This window comes from Symphalangus syndactylus, chromosome 8 (genome assembly GCF_028878055.3).
Source record: "Symphalangus syndactylus isolate Jambi chromosome 8, NHGRI_mSymSyn1-v2.1_pri, whole genome shotgun sequence".
NCBI classification, from domain to species: domain Eukaryota; kingdom Metazoa; phylum Chordata; class Mammalia; order Primates; family Hylobatidae; genus Symphalangus; species Symphalangus syndactylus.
Genome location: NC_072430.2, coordinates 73,418,729 through 73,441,738, shown reverse-complemented (window position 1 = coordinate 73,441,738; position 23,010 = coordinate 73,418,729). Strand labels below are relative to the sequence as shown.

Genomic DNA, 23,010 nt, shown 5'->3' with positions numbered 1-23,010 from the left:
AGTGCCTCTTAGTGACCATTATTGCAGTGGTCAGGCTTCACCTGGTGTTGGTAATTTATGTCTTCATAGTGTGGAAGGAGGGCTTGCCTCAGTGGTGGGAAAACAAAACTGAATAGAGCAGCTTTTCCTTTGGAGTGGCAAACATGGGGGGTAGGCAAGTACCTAAAGGGTTTTTCTTTTTGTCTCTTGTTCACATTAAATGTGATTTATCTCCCACCCCCTGAAAGGTGGATGGGGAGGACAATTAAGTATTTACTGTGGCTAAGATTTTAGAAAAAATGAGGGTGGGGAGGGTGACATTTTTCAACCATCTGTTAAGTGCCAAGTGCTTTTTGTTAATGACATATTTTTGACTAAGGATCGTGTTTGACTGATGTAATTTTTTTTTTTTTGAAACAGGGTCTCACTCTGTTGCCCAGGCTGAAGTGCAGTGGTGCAATCTCAGCTCACTGCAACCTCCACCTCCCAGGTTCAAGCGATTCTCCTGCCTCAGCCTCTCAAGTAGCTGGGACTACAGGTGCGTGCCACCACTCCCGGTTAATTTTTTTCTTTTTTTCTTTTTCAGTAGAGACAGGGTTTTGCCATGTTGGCCAGGCTGGTCTAGAACTCGTGACTTCAGGTGATCTGCCTGCTTCGGCCTCCCAAAGTGCTGGGATTACAGGCGTGAGCCACGGTCCCTGGCCTGGCTGATGTAAATATTAATGCCAAAATTGGAAGCTAAGATGAAAGTAACACTAATTAGTAGGAGTAGAATTTATTTCATATTAAAGTGTATTGTGGTGTAATTTTTTTGTTGTCGTTGTTGAGACAGAGTCTTGCTCTGTCACCCAGGCTGGAGTGTAGTGGCGCAATCTCGGCTCACTGCAACCTCCGCCTCCCAGATTCAAGTGATTCTTCTGCCTCAGCCTCCCGAGAAGCTGGGACTTCAGGCATGCACTACCATGCCCGGCTAATTTTTGTATTTTTTTTTTTTTTTTTTTTTTTTTTTTTAGTGGAGATGGGGGTTTCACCATATTGGCCAGGCTGGTCTCGAACTCCTGACCTCATGATCCACCCACCTCAGCCTCCCAAAGTGCTGGGATTACAGGCGTGAGCTGCCACACCCAGCCTGTGTTGTAATTTTTATGGCTTGGCTAAAGCAACAGATTTCAGAGTGCACCCTCCTTGGTGCTACTCACAGAGATGTGATGTGCTGTTGCTGCTTTCTAACTCTGCCTACTTTGTGACCTCTTAAGACGATGAAGTTGATAAAGTAAACCAATATCAGTGGCTAAGTCTAGAAGACCTAGAAAACATAGGAATAGGTCCTGAACCTATTGTTCTTGCGATTGCACTGCAGATATAAAGAAGCAAGTGGCTATTTCCACACACTGAGATCTATAATTCGCAATTCCGAAGATGATGGAAAAAATACCCGTTGGTGCATTGCAGAGATGCTACAAATCACCAAGCAAGCCGTGGGATTGGTTGTGCTTGTAATTGAGAAAAAAACTTGAGAAAAAGAGCAATAAAACTCATGGGGACATCATTGGTATCAGATCTCAAAACCACAGCTCTTTGGTTGAGGGAAACAATTTTTTAATGAGTAAATGTTCGTCTCCAAACCAAAAAGTGAAGTAGACCATATTCCCCAATGTAAATATTGGCAACCTAAGAAAGCTAGGAAATTTTACAAGACTTGAAACGAAAGTTAACTTTTCTTTTTTCTTTTTTCTTTTTTTTTAAGACCCAGCTATCAGAGACTCTGTGTATGTCTTAGCAGGCTCATGATAAAGGAAGTCAAATGACCAATCAAGTTTTTAATGAAGAAATCCAATCAGGCCAGTTGCAGTGGCTCATGCCTGTCATCCCAGCACTTTGAGAGGCCAAGGCTGGGGGATCACCTGAGGTCAGGAGTTTGAGACCAGCTTGACCAACATGGTGAAACACCTCTACTAAAAATACAAAAATTAGCTGGGCATGGTGGTACATGCCTGTAGTCGCAGCTTCTTGGGAGGCTAAGGCAGAAGAATTGCTTGAACCCAGGAGGTGGAGATTGCAGTGTGCTGAGATTGGGCCACTGCCCTCCAGGCTGGGTGACAGACTGAGACTCCATCTCGAAAAAACAAACAAACAAAAAACTATTTTAGTTTTGACGGCTTAACCATTAATTCCCTATGTCTGCATGGTTAATTGAAGGTTACTGAGAGTAGACAAAAAAATGTATTCTAATTTGACTCTAATTTTTCCCATATTCTACTTGAACAAATTTAAAATATTCTGCTGCCTATACACCCCAAAATCTAGGAGTATTAAGACTAGTCAGTCATAAAGTAAACCTGATACATCAGATGAATGCCAGCACCTATTCAATTTCATTTTGCTCTGTTTTCAGAAATGTCAGAATAAATATATATTGGTTACTGGACATTCTAGAAGGAAGTCTTCAAGTTTTAATTTTTTTCCAGTGTAGGCATGCCTCAACATTTTGCATAGACTGTTAGAACTATTGAAAATTTAGGCTGGGCAAGGTGGCTCATGCCTCTAATCCCAAGCACTTTGGGAGGCTGAGGTGGGTGGATTGCTTGGGCCCAGGAGTTCGAGACCACCCTGGGCAATGTGGGGAAACCCTGTTGCTACCAAAACTACAAAAACTTAGCCAGCCATGGTGGTGTGCACCTGTAGTCCCAGCTACTCGGGAGGTTGAGGCAGGAGAATCGCTTATACCCAAGAGGCGAAGGTTTTAGTGAGCCGAGATTGCACTACTGCACTCCAACCTGGGAGACAGAGTGAGACCCTTTCTCAAAAAAGAAAAGAAAATTGTGCTAAAACTGGTTTTATGACAATAACCATGAGCACATAAACCAAGAGCCTCCTCTGTAACCCACACAATAAGAAAGTTGCACGGCATATTCCAACAAATATCAGTTTGATACCTTTAGAGCCTTACTTTGTTGTAGTGATTATCAGCTGAAAATTATGTCTGTTGTAACTTTGGTAAGCATTCTACTTTGGTTATTTATTAGTGGTATTTTTTTTGTGTCAAAGAAGTGTCAAATCTTGGGACTATTAAAATATCATGGTAAGTAAAAAAAAATATGGTCTGAGAACTGGTGCTTATCCACCACATAAGTGCAGAAACTGAGAGTAAGAGTTTGCACACTTTCAAAGCTACTCGACAGTTATTTTGTATACGCTAAAAAATAATAAAAATCTGTACGTGCCTTTTCCATGTTTACATTTTTAAATTTCATTTTCCTAAGTATATTGTTGTGTATATTATAAAAGTAGTAGACTTCCAAGGACTAAGAGAAAAACCTCAGATAGTAGAGAATCACCTAAACGACCTATATTTTCTTCAACAGCTTAAGCCATGTACTGCGCTAGAGCCTCCCTCAATGAGGAACTACAATGCCCAGAATTCCCCCAAAAATGCGTGAGCGACGTACATTTCACCCACCTTGCCGCGACCCACCCTGGGATATGTAGTGCGTGACTTCCGCAGTGCACGCTGCGCCTGCCGGGCGTTTTTTCTTGGTTTGGGGGCAAGGTCTGATGGGAAAGGTCAGGTCTCTCGAAGAAAGGTTATAAACCCTGAGATATGAGGGTTGGGCGAGACATCCGAGCCTGTTGCATTCCGTGTTGGGACCAGGAATAACCCAGACTTCTGAGCTTTCATAACCCCAGGATCCTCCAGAAAATTTGCGGCGCGCTGAGGGAAAACCTTGCTGGCAAGTCGGGACCGTGTGGCAGCGGCTGTTTTTCTTTTCCCTCCCAGCACGTTTTCGGGCTGGGGACATAGGGTTCGGTTGAGATACAGAGGCTCCCTTTGGGATATTGGGTTCTCTGAAGTGCGGATGGACTAGGGCAGGGCTGAGACCCCATTCATTCACTCATTTGTTCAGCTCTCCTGTATGCCCGGCACAGAAGATACCCCTTAGGGTCCCAAGGCCCCTCCTGTAGTTAAGTTCCTTCCTTAAGGTCTTTCAGCTGGGGCAAAGCTGGGGACTCGACACCTTTCTATGCTAACCATTGAGCTGTCTCCACTTTGAGCAGCTCAGTGGATGGATATAGTATCTTGAGGATACCTTTGATTTGTGCAGGGTTTTCTTGTGCAGGTGTGTGACCAGGTCAGCTTAGGTCAGGATGCTGTACTGCTTGCCACAAAATAGCCTGTACTGTCGCGTCATTTTTTCTTGTGAACAGACTGTTTGGCATAGCTGTAGAGAGGGGTCTGAGACATGCTTTTAGTGATACAGTGTTGATTTGTTTGTGTAATGAGGCTGTTCAAGTGGAAAGAACTGAGTTGTAGTCCCTGCTTCACTAGTACTAGAACAATTTTTTTAAACCTTTTTGAACCTGTTTTTCCTTATCTGTAAAATGGAAATAATATCGACCTGGAAGGTTGGCTGAGGGAATTTAATGAGATAATGTGTTTCAAACGTTCTTTGTAAATGGTAACATGTTACAGAAGTATTAGATTATATGACTTTAGTCCCCACTTTTCCAACCATTACTTCTCAATTATAAATGTAAACATTTATAGCATATCTTTAAAACAAATTATTCTTTTTCATAATTATCTTTAGTTCTTTTATTGTTTCAGCATGACTTGAAACATTACTTAATTTCTTAGTATTTCTTGATGGGTGCTTTAATTGTGTCGTTTATTGGTTAAAACCTATCCAAGGCCGGTAATGATTAAATTGTGTGACTTCTTTTATTTATTTATTTTCTAAAGAAAGGAATTATTTGAGCTCTTTAAGGGCACAAGAAAAAGGGGCAAGAAATTATCTTGAAAGCAAATAAACCAGAGACCATACTTCTGAAAAATTAAAAAAAAAAGTATATATATATGTATGTGTAAATATATATGGCTGTGAATTAATGCCTACACTTTTTAGAAACTTTGAAGGTGATTATTTATTTTAAACAATTTTCCTCTTTTTTGAAAAGACAGCTCTGAGTTTGTGGGCTTTTTTTTTTCCCTTTTATGGTAAATTTGAAAACTTTATGTAAATGTCAGATTTAAAACACTTTTAAAATAGGGTGCAGAAAGAAGCCCCTTTTTCTGGACATTTATTTTTGGATCAAATTCTGCTATCTGGTTTAGACTAAGAAAAAGCCTTTGGTTAATGCAGAAAAAATGTATTACTTTAATTTGAATTTTGGAATCATTTTGATATTAATGACGTAAGCATAACCATGTTAAACCAATTCTTTTATAGAAGCTGTACATTGGACTGGGTTTACAGTCATTGTAATGGAAGCAAAATACATGAAGGAAAAACTGTTATTTGTATCCCTGCTTATTGCACCTGACGACTGGTTGCAGACGGTTTTGTTTACCTAAGAAAAGTTGTGATATAAATGAAAAAAACACCTGTTTTCCTACACTTATTGGTTACAAATATGCTTCGTCTAAGAGCTATTTGTCCATCCTCCTGGAGAGTGTTTCAATTTCGACCCATCAGTTGTGAACCACTAATTATTCAGATGAATAAGTGTACAGATGAGGAGCAAATATTTGATTTTATTGAAAGAAACAAAGCCATACTTTCAGAAAAGCAAGTGGGATGTGCATTTGATATGCTTTGGAAGCTTCAAAAGCAGAAGACCGGCCTGTTAAAAAATGTTGAGTATGTCAGAGACCATCCTCAATTTCTTACTCTTCATAATTTAGCTACAAATAAATTCAAATTAATGAATGACGATACCCTGGTGAATGTGTTATACGTCACACAACAGTAAGTAATTTACTTTTATATTTTATGGAATGATTATATAGTTTACATTTTAATTTTCTAAAAATCTCTTTATTTTTATTTTATTTATTTTTTTTGAGGAGTCTCTGTCGCCCAGGCTGGAGTGCAGTGGCATGATCTCGGCTCACTGCAAGCTCTGCCTCCCAGGTTCACACCATTCTCCTGCCTCAGCCTTCCGAGTCTCTGGGACTACAGGCGCCTGCCACCATGCCTGGCTAATTTTTTTGTATTTTTAGTAGAGACGGGGTTTCACCATGTTAGCCAGGATGGTCTCTGTCTCCTGACCTTGTGATCCACACGCCTCGGCCTCCTAAAGTGCTGGGATTACAGGCGTGAGCCACCGCGCCAGGCCTAAATCTCTTTAAAATGAAAAATAATTTTTTTCGCCAGTTTTCCTGATAATCTAATTTTTTTGTTTTGTTTTGAGACGGAGTCTTGCTCTGTCACCAGGCTGGAGTGCAGTGGCACAATCTTGGCTCACTGCAACCTCCGCCTCCCGGGGTTCAAGCAATTCTCCTTCAACAACTGTAATACTATTGTTAACTGTGGGCATTTGAAATTGGATTATTGTGGAATTTTGTGAAAATGTGGTTGGCTGCAGATGAGGATATAGTAGGTAAGCAGTTAGATTTAAGATTAATGCCAGTCGGGTGTGGTGACTCACGCTTGTAATCCCAGCACTTTGGGAGGCTGAGGTGGGTGGATCACCTGAGGTCAGGAGTTCAAGACCAGCCTGGCCAACATGGTGAAACCCTGCCTCTACTAAAAATACAAAAATTAGCTGGGCGTGATGGCAGGCACCTGTAATCCCAGCTACTCGGGAGGCTGAGGCAGGAGAATCTCTTGAATCCACGTGGTAGAGGTTGCAGTGAGCCAAGATCATGCCACTCTACTCCATTCTGGGCGACAGAGCGAGATGCTGTCTCCAAAAAAAAAAAAATGCCTAATAACAATCAGCAATTAGTAAATTGTGTCTGTGATAACTTGTTTGCAATCTCGTTATTATAATTAAATGGATGGCAGATATGTTTTCTAGGGGGTATTGGTACAATAGGTTGTTTCTCAACAATAGCCCTTAAAAGGAAAAAGAAATAAAATGATTTTGTAGATTCATTTATATTTTATAACAATATTGTACAAATTATGTGGATGGTTGATAGGTGTTACGTAAAAAAGGGCTTCCTTGGTGTCAATGGAAAAACTCAGAGATAAATGTTAAGAAATATTACATTCCAGTTTTGGGATTTGTGAAGAAAAAACAAATAAGAGAGCAAAGAAAAAAGGAAAAAAAATAAAAAGAAATATGTTGTTTGCAAGGAAATCCAGCCTTCAAAAAAACTGGGTTCCCTGAATGAAGACTTCAGCAGTTGTACAAGGGTGAAAAACACAAAAAAGTTACACCTAATCTGTTTATTAGTCTCATTGATGAAAAAGAGCAGTTTTCTCACATGATGACCCAACCTTCAAGGGGTATTTAAATGGCTGTAAATATCAGCATTACGTAAGTTAGAGACGTGTAAGTTGTTTTTGTAAGAGAATTAGCATTTATAGGAAAGGGGCTTAAGGCTTATATTGGGGATTGATGTTAAACTAAAAAAGGATGATTCCATGTTTTTTGGTGGTCTTTCTCAGGTTACAAAGTTGTTTTCTCTGAGATACTTGAAAGGGATGCCTAAAGTTTTATGAATAAGGTGATTGGTGACTATTAGCTTTTTAATTTTTTTACAAACATTTTCTTATAAAAATATTTTATTTATTTATTTATGAAGTGGAGTCTCACTCTGTCACCGAGGCTGGAGTGCAGTGGTGCAGTTTCAGCTCTCTGCAACCTCTACCTCCAGGGTTCAAGCAATTCTCCTGCCTTAGCCTCCTGAGTAGCTGGGATTAAAGGCACATGCCACCATGCCTGGCTAATTTTTGTATTTTTAGTAGAGACAGGGTTTCACCATGTTGCCCAGGCTGGTCTCGAACTCCTGACCTTAAGTGATCCACCTGCCTCAGCCTCCTAAAGTGCTGGGATTACAGGTGTGAGCTACCATGCCTGACCAAAAGTATTTAAATCAGAACAAAGACATATTATATGTACTTTTAACATAAATATATTGTTGAACATTATCATTGGTCAGTGGCATGGGTACTGAAATAAGCAGATAAAAGGGTGAGAGGGCATGGGATAAAGTATAGATGTTTATTAGGCTGTACCAAAAAATCAGAATACTGAAACAAGAGTGGACCAGAAATAAGGACTGCCTATATAAGAGGAAAGTAACTTGAGTTTCACTTTTGCATTATAATTCGTATTGCATATGTTTTTAATGATTTTAAAATGATTATGTATGGAGGATTCTTTCTTTTTTATTAAGGTTTGCTGGTGAGGCCCACGACCCGCTAGTTGAAGCACTAGTTACAGAAGCGTGGAGAAGGCTAGAAAGGCAAGTACCCTGGGTTCATCTTGAAGGTCAGGGTTATCCTTTTCAGGGTTAACAGAGTGAAATTTTGAAGGAAAAGAACAGGAGCTGATGCCTGTCAAGCTTCATTGAAAAAAATGTATTTAAACTCAGTTTAGTTTTAAAGTTTTTGATTGTGTAATGTATTTTTTTTTTTTTTTTTTTTTTTTTTGAGATGGAGTCTCACTGTGTTGCCCAGGCTGGAGTGCAGTGGCATGGTCTTGGCTCACTGCAACCTCCACCTTCTGGGTTCAAGCAATTCTCTGCCTCAGCCTCCTAAGTAGCTGGGATTATAGGCACCCACCACCACGCCGGGCTAATTGTATTTTTAGTAGAGATAGGGTTTCACCATCTTGGCCAGGCTGGTCTTGAACTCCTGACCTCATGATCCACCCACCTCAGTCTCCCAAAGTGCTGGGATTATAGGTGTGAGCCACCGCTCCCAGCCATGTCTTTTCTTTTTTCTTTTCTTTCTTTCTTTTTTTTTCTCTCTCTCTCCTTTTTTTTTTTTTTTTTTTTTTAAAAGACAGGGTCTTGGCATGTTGCCCAGGCTGGTTTTGAACTCTTGGGCTCAAGCAATCCTTCCTCCTTGGCCTCACAAAGTGCTGGGGTTATATGCATGAGCCACCATGCCTGGCTGTGTATTCTTTAAGAGAGAAAAGAAAGTATTTCATATTTTTCCTCTTTAAGAGTGGGGAATAGTATACTTTTCCACATATGTAATTAGTTGAAATATAAATAAGATAGAGTCACAGCTATTCATGAACTAGCCTTTTTGAATCTTCTTTTCTAGAAGAATACTTCAGAGAGGAAAGATTCTTGATTAATTGGCTGTCAATAAAAACCTAGAAGTGCAGGAGCCAGGAAAGGAGAAAAAAAGAGACCCTAGTTTAGTAGAGAGGAAGGCCATTTAACACTGTTTAGGAGCATCTGTAGCTACTTGTCTGTTACTCCATTTTTATGGAGAGGCAATGACCAGAGCTTATAGGTGACTTAGAAGCTTTTTAAAGAAAGTGAGTTTCAGGTCCACTGCTGTGGACAGTATTAATTCAGATCTATTTCCTATACTGTACACAGCTGTATTTTTAGGATGTTGCCATACTTGATAATCATTCAGAAAAATGGGAAATCTTGTGAGTATAGAGAAATTTATTCTCTAATTATATATCAGAAGCTCTTTATTTATAAAAGGGCTGAGATAACAGCAGACTCATTTTTGGGAAATCTTCATCTATTTCTGAAAACTTTGAATTTTTTTTTTTTTTTTGGAGACGGAGTCTCGCGCTCTCACCCCGCCATTCTCCTGCCTCAGCCTCTCCGAGTAGCTGGGACTACAGGCGCCCGCCACCACGCCCGGCTAATTTTTTGTATTTTTAGTAGAGACGGGGTTTCACCGTGGTCTCGATCTCCTGATCTCGTGATCCGCCCACCTCGGCCTCCCAAAGTGCTGGGATTACAAGCATGAGCCACCGCGCCCGGCCAAACTTTGAATTTTTTACTCCAGGAATTCTGGATGATTGTAGTCTATTGTTAGTGGAATAAGGCAAATGTTAGGGAGGAAAGAGAAAAATCAGGGTGAGGAAGAGATAGGAGGATATTAAAAACTACAGAGCAACTCTCCCTCTAAATCAAATAGAAACCAGACAGGAAAGGCTTGACTAAGATGAAGGAGAAACAACAGGCCATTTATTTGTAGACAGAGAGGAGCGACCATTCTGATTTTTAAAATATTTTTAACATATTTCCTCTTAAAGCTTAAACCATAATAAATACTTATATATTGGTAAACTCTGTAGGCCTTTATTACATGGGCTGGATTAAATTAAGGGACAGAACAGTTCTCTAGATTTAGAAATTCTGTATTAATCTACTAAGTTGTGATTTTAAGTTAATCTTATTAGCTAAACCCATCTGTCTTCTTTTATACTCTCTACGTATAACTATATTGAGGGTAAGCAGAATAATCTTATTCCTTTTGCTAACAGTACAAATTATCTATTTACCGGATCTTTGGGGTTAGATTTGTTGATAATAGGTCACAACATTTTATTTCTCTTCAAAGCAAGGATGCATTATATGTATTATGCAGCTTGAAAAAATCACTTGTAAAATAGGTGGTCTTTTGTGTTTTACAATTACTGTATTAATTAAATTACATGTATGATTGTATTTTATAGTGAATCAAGCATTTCTTTTAAATTTTTCTTTATTTCAAAATAACTCAGAAGTACAATGATCTTGCTAAAATATCTATGAACTTATGTTTTATAAATATAATTTTTTTTTTTCTTTTTGAGACAGAGTCTCACTGTGTTGCCCAGGCTGGAGTGTAGTGGTGTGATCTCGGCTCACTGCAAGCTCCGCCTCCTGGGTTCAAGCGATTCTCCCGCCTCAACCTCCCAAGTAGCTGGGACTACAGGCACCTGCCACCACACCTAGCTAATTTTTGTATTTTTAGTAGAGACAGGGTTTCACCATATTGGCCAGGCTGGCCTCAAACTCCTGACCTCCTGATCTGCCCACCTCGGCCTCCCAAAGTGCTGGGATTACAGGCGTGAGCCACTGTGCCCAGCCCGTTTTGTAAATATAGTTTGTAATGATTTAAATGGGATAGATTATTCTGGATTAGTAGTATATGATGAATCATGGCAAGGATAATTAACATGTATTTGAAATCCATATATATTTTTTTCTTTTGAGATAGGGTCTGGCTCTGTTACCCAGGATGGAGTACAGTGGTACAAGCAGGGTTCACTGCAGCCTCAGACTTCCAGGCTCAAGCCATCCTCCTATCTCAGCCTCCCAAGTTTCTGGGACCACAGGTGCATGCCACCACGCCCAGCTAATTTTTATATTTTTAGGAGAGATGGGGTTTCACCATGTTGCCAGGTTTGGTCTTGAACTCCTGGGCTCAAGGAATCCTCCCACCTTGGCCTCCCAAGAAATCCAAGTTTGTTTTTTTTTTATTTTTTATTATACTTTAGGGTTTTAGGGTACATGTGCGCAATGTGCAGGTTTGTTACATATGTATCCATGTGCCATGTTGTTTTCCTGCACCCATTAACTCGTCATTTAGCATTAGGTGTATCTCCTAATGCTGTCCCACCCCCCTCCCCCCACCCCACAACAGGAAATCCAAGTTTTTTTAAAAAAACTTTTTATTATAGAAGATTTTTAACATTTACAAAAGGAGAAAGGGTAGTACAACGAATTCCCATGTACCCATCCTCCAGCTTCAACAATTGTCAACATATAGCCAGTCTTGTTTTAGCTATATCACCTCCCACTCTCAGTATACTTCAGTATATTTTAAATAATGATATCATTTCATCTTTAAATACCTCAGTATGTTTCTCTAAGGACTTTTTAAAAATACAGAACCAGCTGGGCATGGTGGCACATGCTTGTTGTTTCAGCTACTCAGAAGGGTGAGGTGGCACAGCAAAGGATACAATCAACAAAGTGAAGCGAGAGTACACAGAAGGGTAGAAAATTTTGGTACACTACCCATCTGACAAGGGATTAATAACCAGAATATATAAGGAGCTCAAACAACTCTAATTAGGAAAAAGTCTAATAATCCGATCAAAAAATGGGCAAAAGATTTGAGTAGAGAGTTCTCAAAAGATGACGTGCAAATGGCAAGCAGGCATATGAAAATGTGCTCAACATCAGAAAAATGCAAATCAAAACTACAATGAGACATCATCTCACCACAGTTAAAATGGCTTATATCCAAAAGACATGCCATAACAAATGCTGGCAAGGATGTGGAGAAAAGGGAACCCTGCACACTGTTTTTGGGAATGTAAATTAGTATAAGCTCTATGGAGAACAGTTTGGAGGTTCCCCCAAAAACTAAATATTGAGCTAGCATGTGATCCAGTAATCCCATTGCCTGGGTATATACCCAAAAGACAGGAAATCAGTATATTGAAGAGATATCTGTACTCTTACGTTTATTGCAGCACTGTATACAATAGCTAAGATTTGGAAGCAACGTAAGTGTCCATCAACAGATGAATGGATAAAGAAAATGTGGTCGGACCCAGTGGCTCACGTCTGTAATCCCAGCACTTTGGGAGGCCAAGGCGGGCAGATCACGAGGTCAGGAGATCGAGACCATCCTGGCTAACAAGGTGAAACCCCGTCTCTACTAAAAATACCAAAAATTAGCTGGGCGTGGTGGCAGGCGCCTATAGTCCCAGCTGCTCGGGAGGCTGAGGCAGGAGAATGGCATGAACTCGGGAGGCGGAGCTTACAGTGAGCTGAGATCCTGCCACTGCACTCCATCCTGGGTGACAGAGCGAGACTCCCTCTCAAAAAAAACAGACAAAAAAAAAAAAAAAGGCCAGGCGCGGTGGCTCACACCTGTACCCCAGCACTTTCGGAGGCCGAGGCGGGTGGATTACCTGAGGTCAGGAGTTCGAGACTAGCCTCAACGTGGAGAAACCCCATCTCTACTAAAAATACAAAATTGGCTGGGCGTGGTGGTGCATGCCTGTAATCCCAGCTACTCGGGAGGCTGAGGCAGGAGAATTGTTTGAACCTGGGAGGCGGAGGTTGTGGTGAACCGAGATCGTGCCATTGCACACCAGCCTGGCCAAGAAGAGCGAAACTCCGTCTCAAAAAAAAAAAAAAAAAAAGAAAGAAAAATGTGGTATATATATACAATGGAGTAATATTCAGCCATAAAAAAAATGATATCCTGTCATTTGCAACATGGGTGGAACTGGAGATTATTATTTAAGTGAAATAAGCCAGGCACAGAAAGATAAATGTCACATGCTCTCACTCATTTGTGGAAGCTAAAAATCAAAACAATTGAACTAATGGAGGTAGAGAGCAGAACGATAGTTACCAGAGGCTGGGAAGGGTAATGGGCGATTGTGGGGGAGGTGGGGATGGTTAATGGGTAAAAAAAAAAATAGAATGAATAAGACCTACTATTTGACAGCACAACAGGGTGACTATAGTCAATAATAACTTAATTGTACATTTTAATGTAACTTAGAATGTAATTGGATTGTTTGTAACTCAAAGGATAAATGTGGCCGAGGCGGGCGGATCACGAGGTCAGGAGATCGAGACCACGGTGAAACCCTGTCTGTACTAAAAATACAAAAAAATTAGCCAGGCGTGGTGGCGGGCGCCTGTAGTCCCAGCTACTCGGAGAGGCTGAGGCAGGAGAATGGCATGAACCCGGGAGGCGGAGCTTGCAGTGAGCCGAGATTGCGCCATTGCACTCCAGCCTGGGCGACAGAGTGAGAGTCCGTCTCAAAAAAAAAAAAAAAAAAAAAGGATAAATGCCTGAGGGAATGGATACTCCATTTTTCATGATGTGTTTATTTTGCATTGCATGCTTGTATCAAAATACCTCATGTACCCCATAAATATATGTACCTACTATGTACCCACAAAAAATTTTTTTTTTAAATTTTAATAAAAATGCTGAGGTTGGAGGATCACTTGAGCCTAGATGTTCAAGTCCAGCCTGGGCAACATAGTGAGACACTATGTCTTAAAAACATAATAAAATTGATAAAGTTAAATTTAAATTTTCCTTATTACCTAGTACCTTGTCTGTGTTCAAATTTTCTTGATTGTCTTATAAAGGTATTTTTATAGGCAGTTTGTTTAAATCAGTTTCTGAGTAAGGTTCACAATTACTGTCTCAAATTTTTTTGTTTCTTTTTAAGTAAACTTTACAGAAAAATAATGTATAAAAATTATACTAGTCATAAGCATACAGCATGATGAATTTTAATATACTGATCACTTCTATGTCACAGCACCAAGATCAGGAACAACATCATTAGTTCTTTTCATGTTCTCTTCTAGTCCTCTCACCCAAAAAGGATCTTGACCTCTAACACCATAGTTTCTATAGAAATGGAATCCTATAGTATGTACCCTTATAGTTTGGTTTGCTCAGTATGTTTTAAGGACTTATGCATTATGTTGTATGATTCCATAATTTTATTCTATTGTATGAATATGTGCAGTTTATCCATTGTACTCTTGATGGACATTTGGGTTTTTTGCAGGGTTTTGCTATTACATATGTGTTGCTGTGAACTTTCTTGTTGCTTGTTTTTTAGTGAATTCAAAGTCATAAAATCTATACAGTTCCTTTTTCCTCTCTTTTGTCTTGCCATTTTCTTGTGGAAGAAATTGGATCATTTCTCCTATTAAAAAAATTCTGGAGTTCTTCATAGAACTGTTATAGTAGCAGCCATTATATTTGTTAATATGCAACCTTGAGTCAAAATTGTTCTGTCATCTGAAAAAATTAAGTACATAATTCTAATAATTTTTAGTGATTTTTGTCCTTTCAAAATCTTTCTACAGTATCTGACTTTTTAACTGTTGCCATTTGTTACTTTTATAATAATAACATTTTAGAAAAAAATAATTTTATATAATTTACTATTTTGATTGCTTTTAATTTTATAACTATGTATTATGTGTTTTAAGTGAAAGTAAATACTAATGTTCTCCTTTGTATATTTCCTTTAATAGGTTTGATATTAAACTGCTCTCAGAATTTTCCTCTTGCCTAGCAGATCAGCATTTGTATTTTAGTCCATTAATGGGAAAAATAGCTGATATTGTTCATAGGAACTTGGAAACCACACAGGACTTAAGGTAAATTTATTTAGGGAATCTTGTGTTGTGATGGAAAGATCCTGGGCTTTGGATGTGGATGCAGTCAGATTTGCTACTCTTAGTTTGTATGACTTAAGGGTAATTTACTTAAGCTCTTGGAAGTTTGTTATCCTCATCTGCAAAAGAGGGATAGTAATAGCTACTTTGCAATGTTGCTGTGGGGATTAGACATAAGGTACATAAAGTGTAATACAATATTGTTGGGGTCTGTGGAGGATCTGAGATTTTACCTTATGTGCAAGCTAAGTTTGTCTGCCACATTTTCCTACGTGCTGTAGGAAGGCCTGAGACTTCGAGGTCAGAGACAAAGGACTTTGTTTTTCATAGCAATAGCAGTAGCAGAGTACCAGCATTTTCTTGTGTTAATTCCCTGAGCTCTCGTTCCCATAATGGGTTGTGTTCCAGTAGAGGAGCTCTGAGCTTAGGAAACCTGAATCTTTTATAATAAAGCATGCCTACTCTGCTCCAACAGGAGACATTATCTCTATTCTCCTAGGCCGTTTGCTATGCAAACATCCTTGAAAAGATAGTTCTGAGCAAAGGCAGTCAGAAACCCACTGAAAATGGTCTCCGAATAAATATCTAGAACATAGAAGTTTCTCAGTAATGGATAGTGGCTGTTATTATTATATCATGAAGTAAACCCAAGAAGTATTTAAATTAAGTATGAATTCACTGGCCAGGCGTGGTGGCTCACACCTGTAATCCCAGCACTTCGGGAGGCCGAAGTGGATGGATCACTTGATGTCAGGAGTTCGAGACCAGCCTGGCCAACATGGCGAAAACCCCATCTCTACAAAAAATACAAAAATTAGCTGAGCATGGTGGCGGGCGCCTGTAATCCCAGCTACTCGGGAGGCTGAGGCACAAGAATTACTTGAACCTGGGAGGTGGAGGTTGCAGTGAGCTGAGATTGTGCCACTGCACTCCAGCCTGGGCAACAGAGCAAGACTCTGTCTCAAAACAACAACAACAACAAAAAACAAAACAAAAACAGCAACAAAACTCAATACAACAACGACAACAAAATCCAAAAAAAAAACCAGCAACAAAAAATAAATTAATAAATAATTAAGTTATATTAAATTAACAAGTAATTAATTTATATTAAATTAACAAGTAATTAATTTGTATTCAATTAACAAGTAATTAATTTGTATTAAATTAACAAGCAATTAATTTGTATTAAATTAACAAAATTAATTTGTATTAAATTAACAAGCAATTAATTTGTATTAAATTAACAAGCAATTAATTTGTATTAAATTAAGAAATTCACAAATTTTACATACAATTATGTCTTTCTTATTCTTTCCATCTGGGAATACTTTCTTTTCAGTTTCATAAAGGGGAGTTAATAATTAAATTTGCTGAATGTCAAGGAACTATTAATTTGAAAGTAACATTTGAGGAGTTTCTCTGGTTTTCATACCAGTGGTTTGAGGGTTTGTTTTGTTTTTAACATAAGATTACTTACTGTCAATGCTAACCTTCATAATCCAGTACTATGATTGTCTTTGGCGTTTCAGATACACCTTTTTCTATCATATTTACAAAGTGATTAGCACTTTGGTAAAATTAAATTATAGTAGTTTCCTGCTTTTCTTGCCCCACTCCACCCTACTTTCCTGCCTTTTTTTTTTTTTTTCTTTTGAGGTGGAGTCTCCCTCTGTTGCCCTGACTGGAGTGCAGTGACGCAACCTCTGCCTCCTGGGTTCAAGCAATTTTCCTGCCTCAGCCTCCCGAGTAGCTGGGATTACAGATGCTCGCCACCATGTCCACCTAATTTTTATATTTTTAGTGGAGATGGGGTTTCACCATGTTGCCAGGCTGGTCTCGAACTCCTGACCACAAGTGATCTGCCCACCTTGGCCTCCCAAAGTTCTGGGATTATAGGCATGAGCTACCATGCCCAGCCCCCTGCCTTTTTTTTTAAACATACACTTATGTGGCTGGATGCGGTGGCTCATGCCTGTAATCCCAGCACTTTGGGAGGCTGAGGTGAGAGGATTGCTTAAGCCCAGGAGTTTGAGACCAGCCCTGGCAACATAGCAAGACTGTTTCTACAAATAAATAAATAAATAAATAAAAATAAAAGGATTGATCATTCTTAATCGATGTAAAAATCTTTGTATCTTTTTTCTTTTTCAGTTCCTTGTCTGTCTTGATGGTCAACATATCTTCTTTAATATCACGACAGTTTCAACAACAACTAGTGAACAAAACAGAACTTCTTTTTGACACCATAGATTCTTCTGAGGTCAACGTTGCAAAAAGAATAGCAGAGTTTCTTCGAAATGTTAGATATCATTATCAACCACTATTAGAAAGATGTAACAACGTATTTTTAAGTAACGTGGACCATCTTGATTTGGATTCCATCAGTAAAATACTTAGTGTGTACAAATTTCTACAGTTTAATAGTTTTGAATTTATTATAATGGCTAAAAAGAAGCTAACTGAAATGATTCCTCTGTGTAATCATCCTGCTAGCTTTGTAAAATTGTTTGTAGCATTGGGACCCATTGCAGGACCTGAAGAAAAGAAACAGTAAGTTCAATTTAAAATGCATTACTTTTTTTGTTGTGAATATGTGAAGCCTTCAAGCTTAGGTCTCCTTGCAGCTCTGGAAGGTACAAATATCACCCCATTAGGTTGTGGAAGGGAAAATAATTTCTTATGCTCTGCTCCTTGATTCTTTTTCTGATTATTCTAATTTACATCTCAAACTCTTAGTCTGTTGCCATGTTCTAAAAGGTAAACCTCTGCTACTGGGCCAACGTGAGAAAAAATGAGGGGAAAAGCCATGTGTTTTTATTCTCCCTTTCTGTGCTACGTGACTGGATTTACACACATAAGACTCCCCCACCCAGTGTAAGTCTGTGGAATATTTAGAATTATGGTAGTCATAGCAGAGGGCCATTTTATGCTTTGCTGTCTTCATCACAATAATCATCAAAGCATTTATTATGCACTTGGCATATGTTCCCATGTCAGGTTTGAGCAAATTTTATGTGGCGCCTCTCATTTAGGAATTTCCAGTTTTGCTAGATATTGATGTAGGTAGTAATATTTGAAATATAATGATGAGCAAATATTAAATTAACATACAAGTATTGTTAATAGTTAAGGTTCGCTCTTCCTAGGTCATGTGGCTGGATTTATACTAGACATAAACTTCCCCCACCCAGCATAATTGTATGAAATATTTAGAATTACAAGCTGGGCACGGTGTTGCACACCTTTAATCGCATCAGAATTTCCAGTTTTGCTAGATATTGATGTAGGTAGTAATGTTTGAAATATAATGATGAGCAAATACTAAATTAACATACAAATATGGTTAATAGATAAGAGTCTCTCTTCCTAGGCCATGTGACTGGATTTATACTAGACATAACCTTCCCCCACCCACATAATTGTATGAAATATTTAGAATTACAAGCTGTGCACGGCGTTGCATGCCTTTAATCCCATCACTTTGGGAGGCCGAGGCAGATGGATCCCTGGATCCCAGGAATTTGAGACCAGCCTAGGTGAGATGGTGAAACCTTGTCTGTACAAAAAAATACAAAATTAGCCGATGTGGTGGTGCCCACTTAGAGTCCCAGCTACTCATGAGGTTCACCTGAGCCCAAGGAGGTTGAGCCTGCAGTGAACTGACACTGCACCATTGAATTCCAGCCTGGGCACAGAATGAAACCTTGTCTCAAAAGAAAAAATAAAAGAAAAAAAAATAAGAATTTTATATAATAGTCCTAACACATAAGTATGATTAGTAGATTCACTTAAGCAGGGGTTCCAAGACTTGCACAATAGGGGAATCTGTATCATTACTCTGTTAGGGAAAACTTTACGGAGAAAGTTTTATTTTTTAAGAGTACTTTGTGGCTGGGCGTGGTGGATCATGCCTGTAATCCCAGCACTTTGGGAGGCCAAGGCAGGTGGATCACCTGAGGTCGGGAGTTCAAGACCACCCAGACCAACATGGAGGAACCCCGTCTCTACTAAAAATACAAGATAAGTCAGGCATGATGGCAGTGCCTGTAGTCCCAGCTACTCAGGAGGCTGAGGCAGGAGAATCTCTTGAACCCAGGAGGTGCAGGTTGCAGTAAGCCAAGATCGTGCCATTACACTCCAGCCTGGGCAACAAGAGCGAAACTCTGACTCAAAAAAAAAGCCAAAAAAATACTTTGAACTGTATGAAAAAATTTAAGAGCACATCTTAAGACTATATCAAGATGGAAACAAGGTGATTATTAAAAAAAAACTATTGGGGCCCAGCGCGGTGGCTCACACCTGTAATCCCAGCAGTTTGGGAGGCTAATGCTGGCTGATCACTTGAGGTCAGGAGTTTGAGACCAGCCTGGCCAACATGGTGAAACCCCGACTCTACTAAAAATACAAAAAAAAAAGGGCCAGGTGTGGCTCACGCCTGTTATCCCAGCACCTTGGGAGGCTGAGGTGGTTGGATCACTTGAGGTCAGGAGTTCAAGACCAGCCTGGCCAACATGGTGAAACCCCGTTTCTACTAAAAATACAAAAAATTAGCCGGGCGTTGTGGTGGGCACCTGTAATCTCAGCTACTTGGGAGGCTGAGGCAGAAGAATCGCTTGAACCTGGGAGGCTGAGGTTGCAGTGAGCCAGGATTGCGCCATTGCACTCCAGCCTGGGCAACAAGAATGAAACTCTGTCTCAAAAAACAAACAAAAAAATACAAAAAATAATTAGCTGGGAGTGATGGCAGGTGCAATGGTGGGCATCTCTAATCCCAGCTACTCTGGAGGCTGAGGCAGGAGAATCGCTTGAACCTGGGAGGCGGAGGTTGCAGTGAGCTGAGATCATGCCCCTGCACTCCAGCCTGGGCAACAGAATGAGACTCCATCTCAAAACAGACGAAGAAACACATACATGAACAAACCTTATTGGAACCTTTTTTTGTCACCAAGTACTGTTGAAATCCCAGTGCTAAAGCAGTAGAAAAGTTGGGTTTAACTGAGTCTGTCTTCAAGGAATTTATATTGCAATTGAGAGGATAGATATAATTGAAATATGTAAATACTGTAACAACATAGTTTATGAAGAAACAATAAAATTAGTGATATGGATAGTGCTGTGAGCAGACAGAAGTGAGAGAAAAATATAGACTGAAGTGGTTGGGAAAAATTTGTGGAGAAACTGGTTTTGAAACCTTTGAAAAGGTTGGTGGAAAGGATGGCATGGAGTTATCCAGTGTGAATAGACAATTAGTTTATCCTATCCTCAGATGTCACGTTTCGAGCTTGCTTTCTAAATGATTCTAAAAGACACATGTATCATGGTACTTAACATTACTGCACTACTTTGGATAGTTCAAATGACAACTAATCATAGTCAAAATGGACCATCTTTGTTAATTTTCAGTTTATACTGTTATATCAAGTGCTTAGTATATGAGATTTCTGATAATATGCAGGTTTATTGACTCCTAGATGTTCCTATTCAGTTTTAAAACAATTGGGAAATTGTCAGAATATCAATTGTTCATTTCTTAGCTCTCTGGTATTGAATAATGTCACTGAATCATAGTATTTTATAACCATTATAACCTTGTATTATTTGAAAATCTTAAAAGATCTTTTATCTGTGTTTTTCAAACAGTTTAAGAATGGATTATACTGAGGCCTGAATTTCATTGAAGAAGATAATATATTTTTCTTTATTCAGTAATATTTTATATTCGGGTAATGTGGGGAGAACACTAGAATTATATATTGGATTCAGTTTTTGTTTATATATTTTGTTTCCTATTTGTTACCCAAGAACTGTTATTAAAAAAAAATTACAAGCTGATTTTCAGTTTTTCAACCAAAAACTTTTTTTTTTTGCTTCTAGACTTAAATCAACTATGTTATTGATGTCAGAGGACCTAACTGGCGAGCAAGCCCTGGCAGTGTTGGGAGCAATGGGAGATATGGAAAGCAGAAATTCATGTCTGATTGAAAGGTATCTTTTCTGAAATTTATGACGTTAAGTTTGTTGTCATTCACAAGCACCTATTTTTTTCTGAGGAAAAATGGTTTTCTTCTTTAATCTACCAGTTGTTTTGAAGAAATAAGGAATTAATGCTTAAGGCACTGTTTATGTTCTACTTTGTTTTTCTTTTCTTTCTTTTTTTTTTTTTTTTTGAGACAGAGTCTCACTCTGTTGCCCAGGCTGGAGTGCAGTGGCACTATCTCTGCTTACTGCAACCTCTGCCTCCCTGGTTCAAGCAATTCTCCTGCCTCAGCCTCCTGAGGCGCCCACCACCATGTCCCAGCTAATTTTTTTTTTTTTTTTTTTTTTTGAGACAGAGTCTTGCTCTGTTGCCCAGGCTTGACTGCAGTGGTGCCATCTCGGCTCACTGCAACCTCTGCCCCAGACAGGTTCAAGCGATTCTCCTGTCTCAGCCTTCTGAGTAGCCTGGATTACAGGCGTCTGCCACCACGCCTGGCTAATTTTTGTATTTTTAGTAGAAGCGGGGTTTCACTGTGTTGGCCAGGCTGGTCTGGAGCTCCTGACCTCAAGTAATCCACCCACCTCGACCTCCCAGAATGCTGGGATTACAGGCATGAGCCACCGCACCCAGCCCTCCAGGCTGGTCTTGAACTCCTGACCTCAAGTGATCTGCTCACTTCGGCATCCCAAAGTGTTGAGTCACTGTGCCTGGCCTTTTTTTTTTTTTTTTTTTTTTTTGAGACAGGGTATGGCTCTGTTACTGAGGCTAGAGTGCAGTAGTGCCATCACAACTCACTGCACCCTCCACCTCCCAGGCTTAATCGATCCTCCCATCTCAGCCTCCTGAGTACCTGGGACTACAGGCACGTGTCGCCATGCCCACCAATTTTTGTATTTTTTGTAGAGATGGTGTTTTGCCATGTTACCCAGGCTGGTCTCCAACTCCTGGGCTCAAGGAATCCATCCGCCTCAGCCTCCCAAAGTGCTGGTTTGTTTTTCAAAGTAGAAATGACAATTGTTTATAGCATTTTTCATTTTATTTGTGCTATTACACTCAAGCAGAGCATCATAACCTTGTCAAATAGAGAGCATAAAGACCCTCTTTTTATTTTTTTTCTTTTTGTTTTCTTACTTTTCTTTCTTTCTTAGTTTTAAAATTTTTTGTAGAGATAGAGTCTTACTATTTTGCCCAGTCTGATCTTGAACTCCTGGGCTCAAGCAATTCTCCCAAAATTACCACCAAGGCCATAATTTTCAAAAGGAAGGTTTCTGCAGCACAGTCAATGTCTATATGAACTTGAATTGTCTCACACCACAATGTTACATTGAAGTCATACTGCCATTTGTTGGCTTTTTGGTAACTTGAGATTACAGAAGAAAAAATATATACTTATATTTTTACATATGCTTAATTGTATATGCCTAATTTTTCATGACCTATTATATGTTCCTTTATTTTAATATTTCTTATGTCCCATTTTTTTTCCAACTTACTGCCTCTTAGCATTTCCCTTTGCTTTTAAGCGTCTTCATTTGAGGGCCAGTGGATTTAAGGAGGAAAATTAAATTAGTTTTGCTAATTATTGGTAACTCTTGGTAAAGATTTTGTTATGGGGAGAATGTGGAAGTTGATGCTGTGTGAGATTTGTTTAATTGAGGAAGAAAAACTATGCTTTTCTCTTCTTGTACTATTGATAATTGAATATTATTTCATTCACATTTAACTGATCGCTTTTACTTCATTCTGTTTTAGTTGTTTACATTTCTAGAGCCATCTTGAGACATTTCTTCAAGAATAGAAAATCTCATCTCATTCTTTGCCGTTTCTCCAGCACAGAACAGAGTGTGTGGCGTGAAAGCACCACAGTAAATGTGTAATAAATGAATGAACTGGTTATAATATATGTTCTATCCTTTTTAGAGTTACTTCAGTTCTGCATAAACATTTGGATAGCTATAAACCATTAGAGTTGTTGAAGATAACTCAAGCATTGACTTTTCTGCATTTCCAAAGGAAGGAGTTTTTTGTGAAACTTAGAGAATTACTGCTTAGGTAAGATTAAAATAGAAATTTTGTTTAGTGTTTCATTTTCTAGCCACAATATTTGTTTTGTTTAACTATGTACAGTGGTGCTAGAAGTTATGGAGGCAAAATTGTGAAGCTTAGTAGTAAA

At 39.1% G+C, this 23,010-nt stretch overlaps 1 protein-coding gene across 13 annotated transcripts in view; it reads left to right on the top strand.

Moving 5' to 3' along the window:
- The first annotated feature begins 3,452 nt into the window (after positions 1–3,452).
- The window catches only part of FASTKD1 (FAST kinase domains 1), a 47,969-nt gene continuing 28,411 nt past the window's right edge, over positions 3,453–23,010 (top strand). For 3 of the 13 annotated variants that reach the window (XM_063644679.1, XM_063644675.1, XM_055289627.2), the window contains exons 1-7: positions 3,499–3,710; positions 5,208–5,726; positions 8,108–8,176; positions 14,714–14,839; positions 17,012–17,410; positions 20,735–20,845; positions 22,758–22,889. In XM_063644679.1, coding sequence (XP_063500749.1) covers positions 5,350–5,726; positions 8,108–8,176; positions 14,714–14,839; positions 17,012–17,410; positions 20,735–20,845; positions 22,758–22,889 — 1,214 coding nt within the window. In that variant the 5' untranslated portion in view covers positions 3,499–3,710; positions 5,208–5,349. Of the gene's footprint in view, positions 5,727–8,107; positions 8,177–12,160; positions 12,331–14,713; positions 14,840–17,011; positions 17,411–20,734; positions 20,846–22,757; positions 22,890–23,010 lie in introns of those variants that run through there. The other 10 variants (XM_063644674.1, XM_063644677.1, XM_063644678.1 and 7 more) reach the window with 8 other exon arrangements.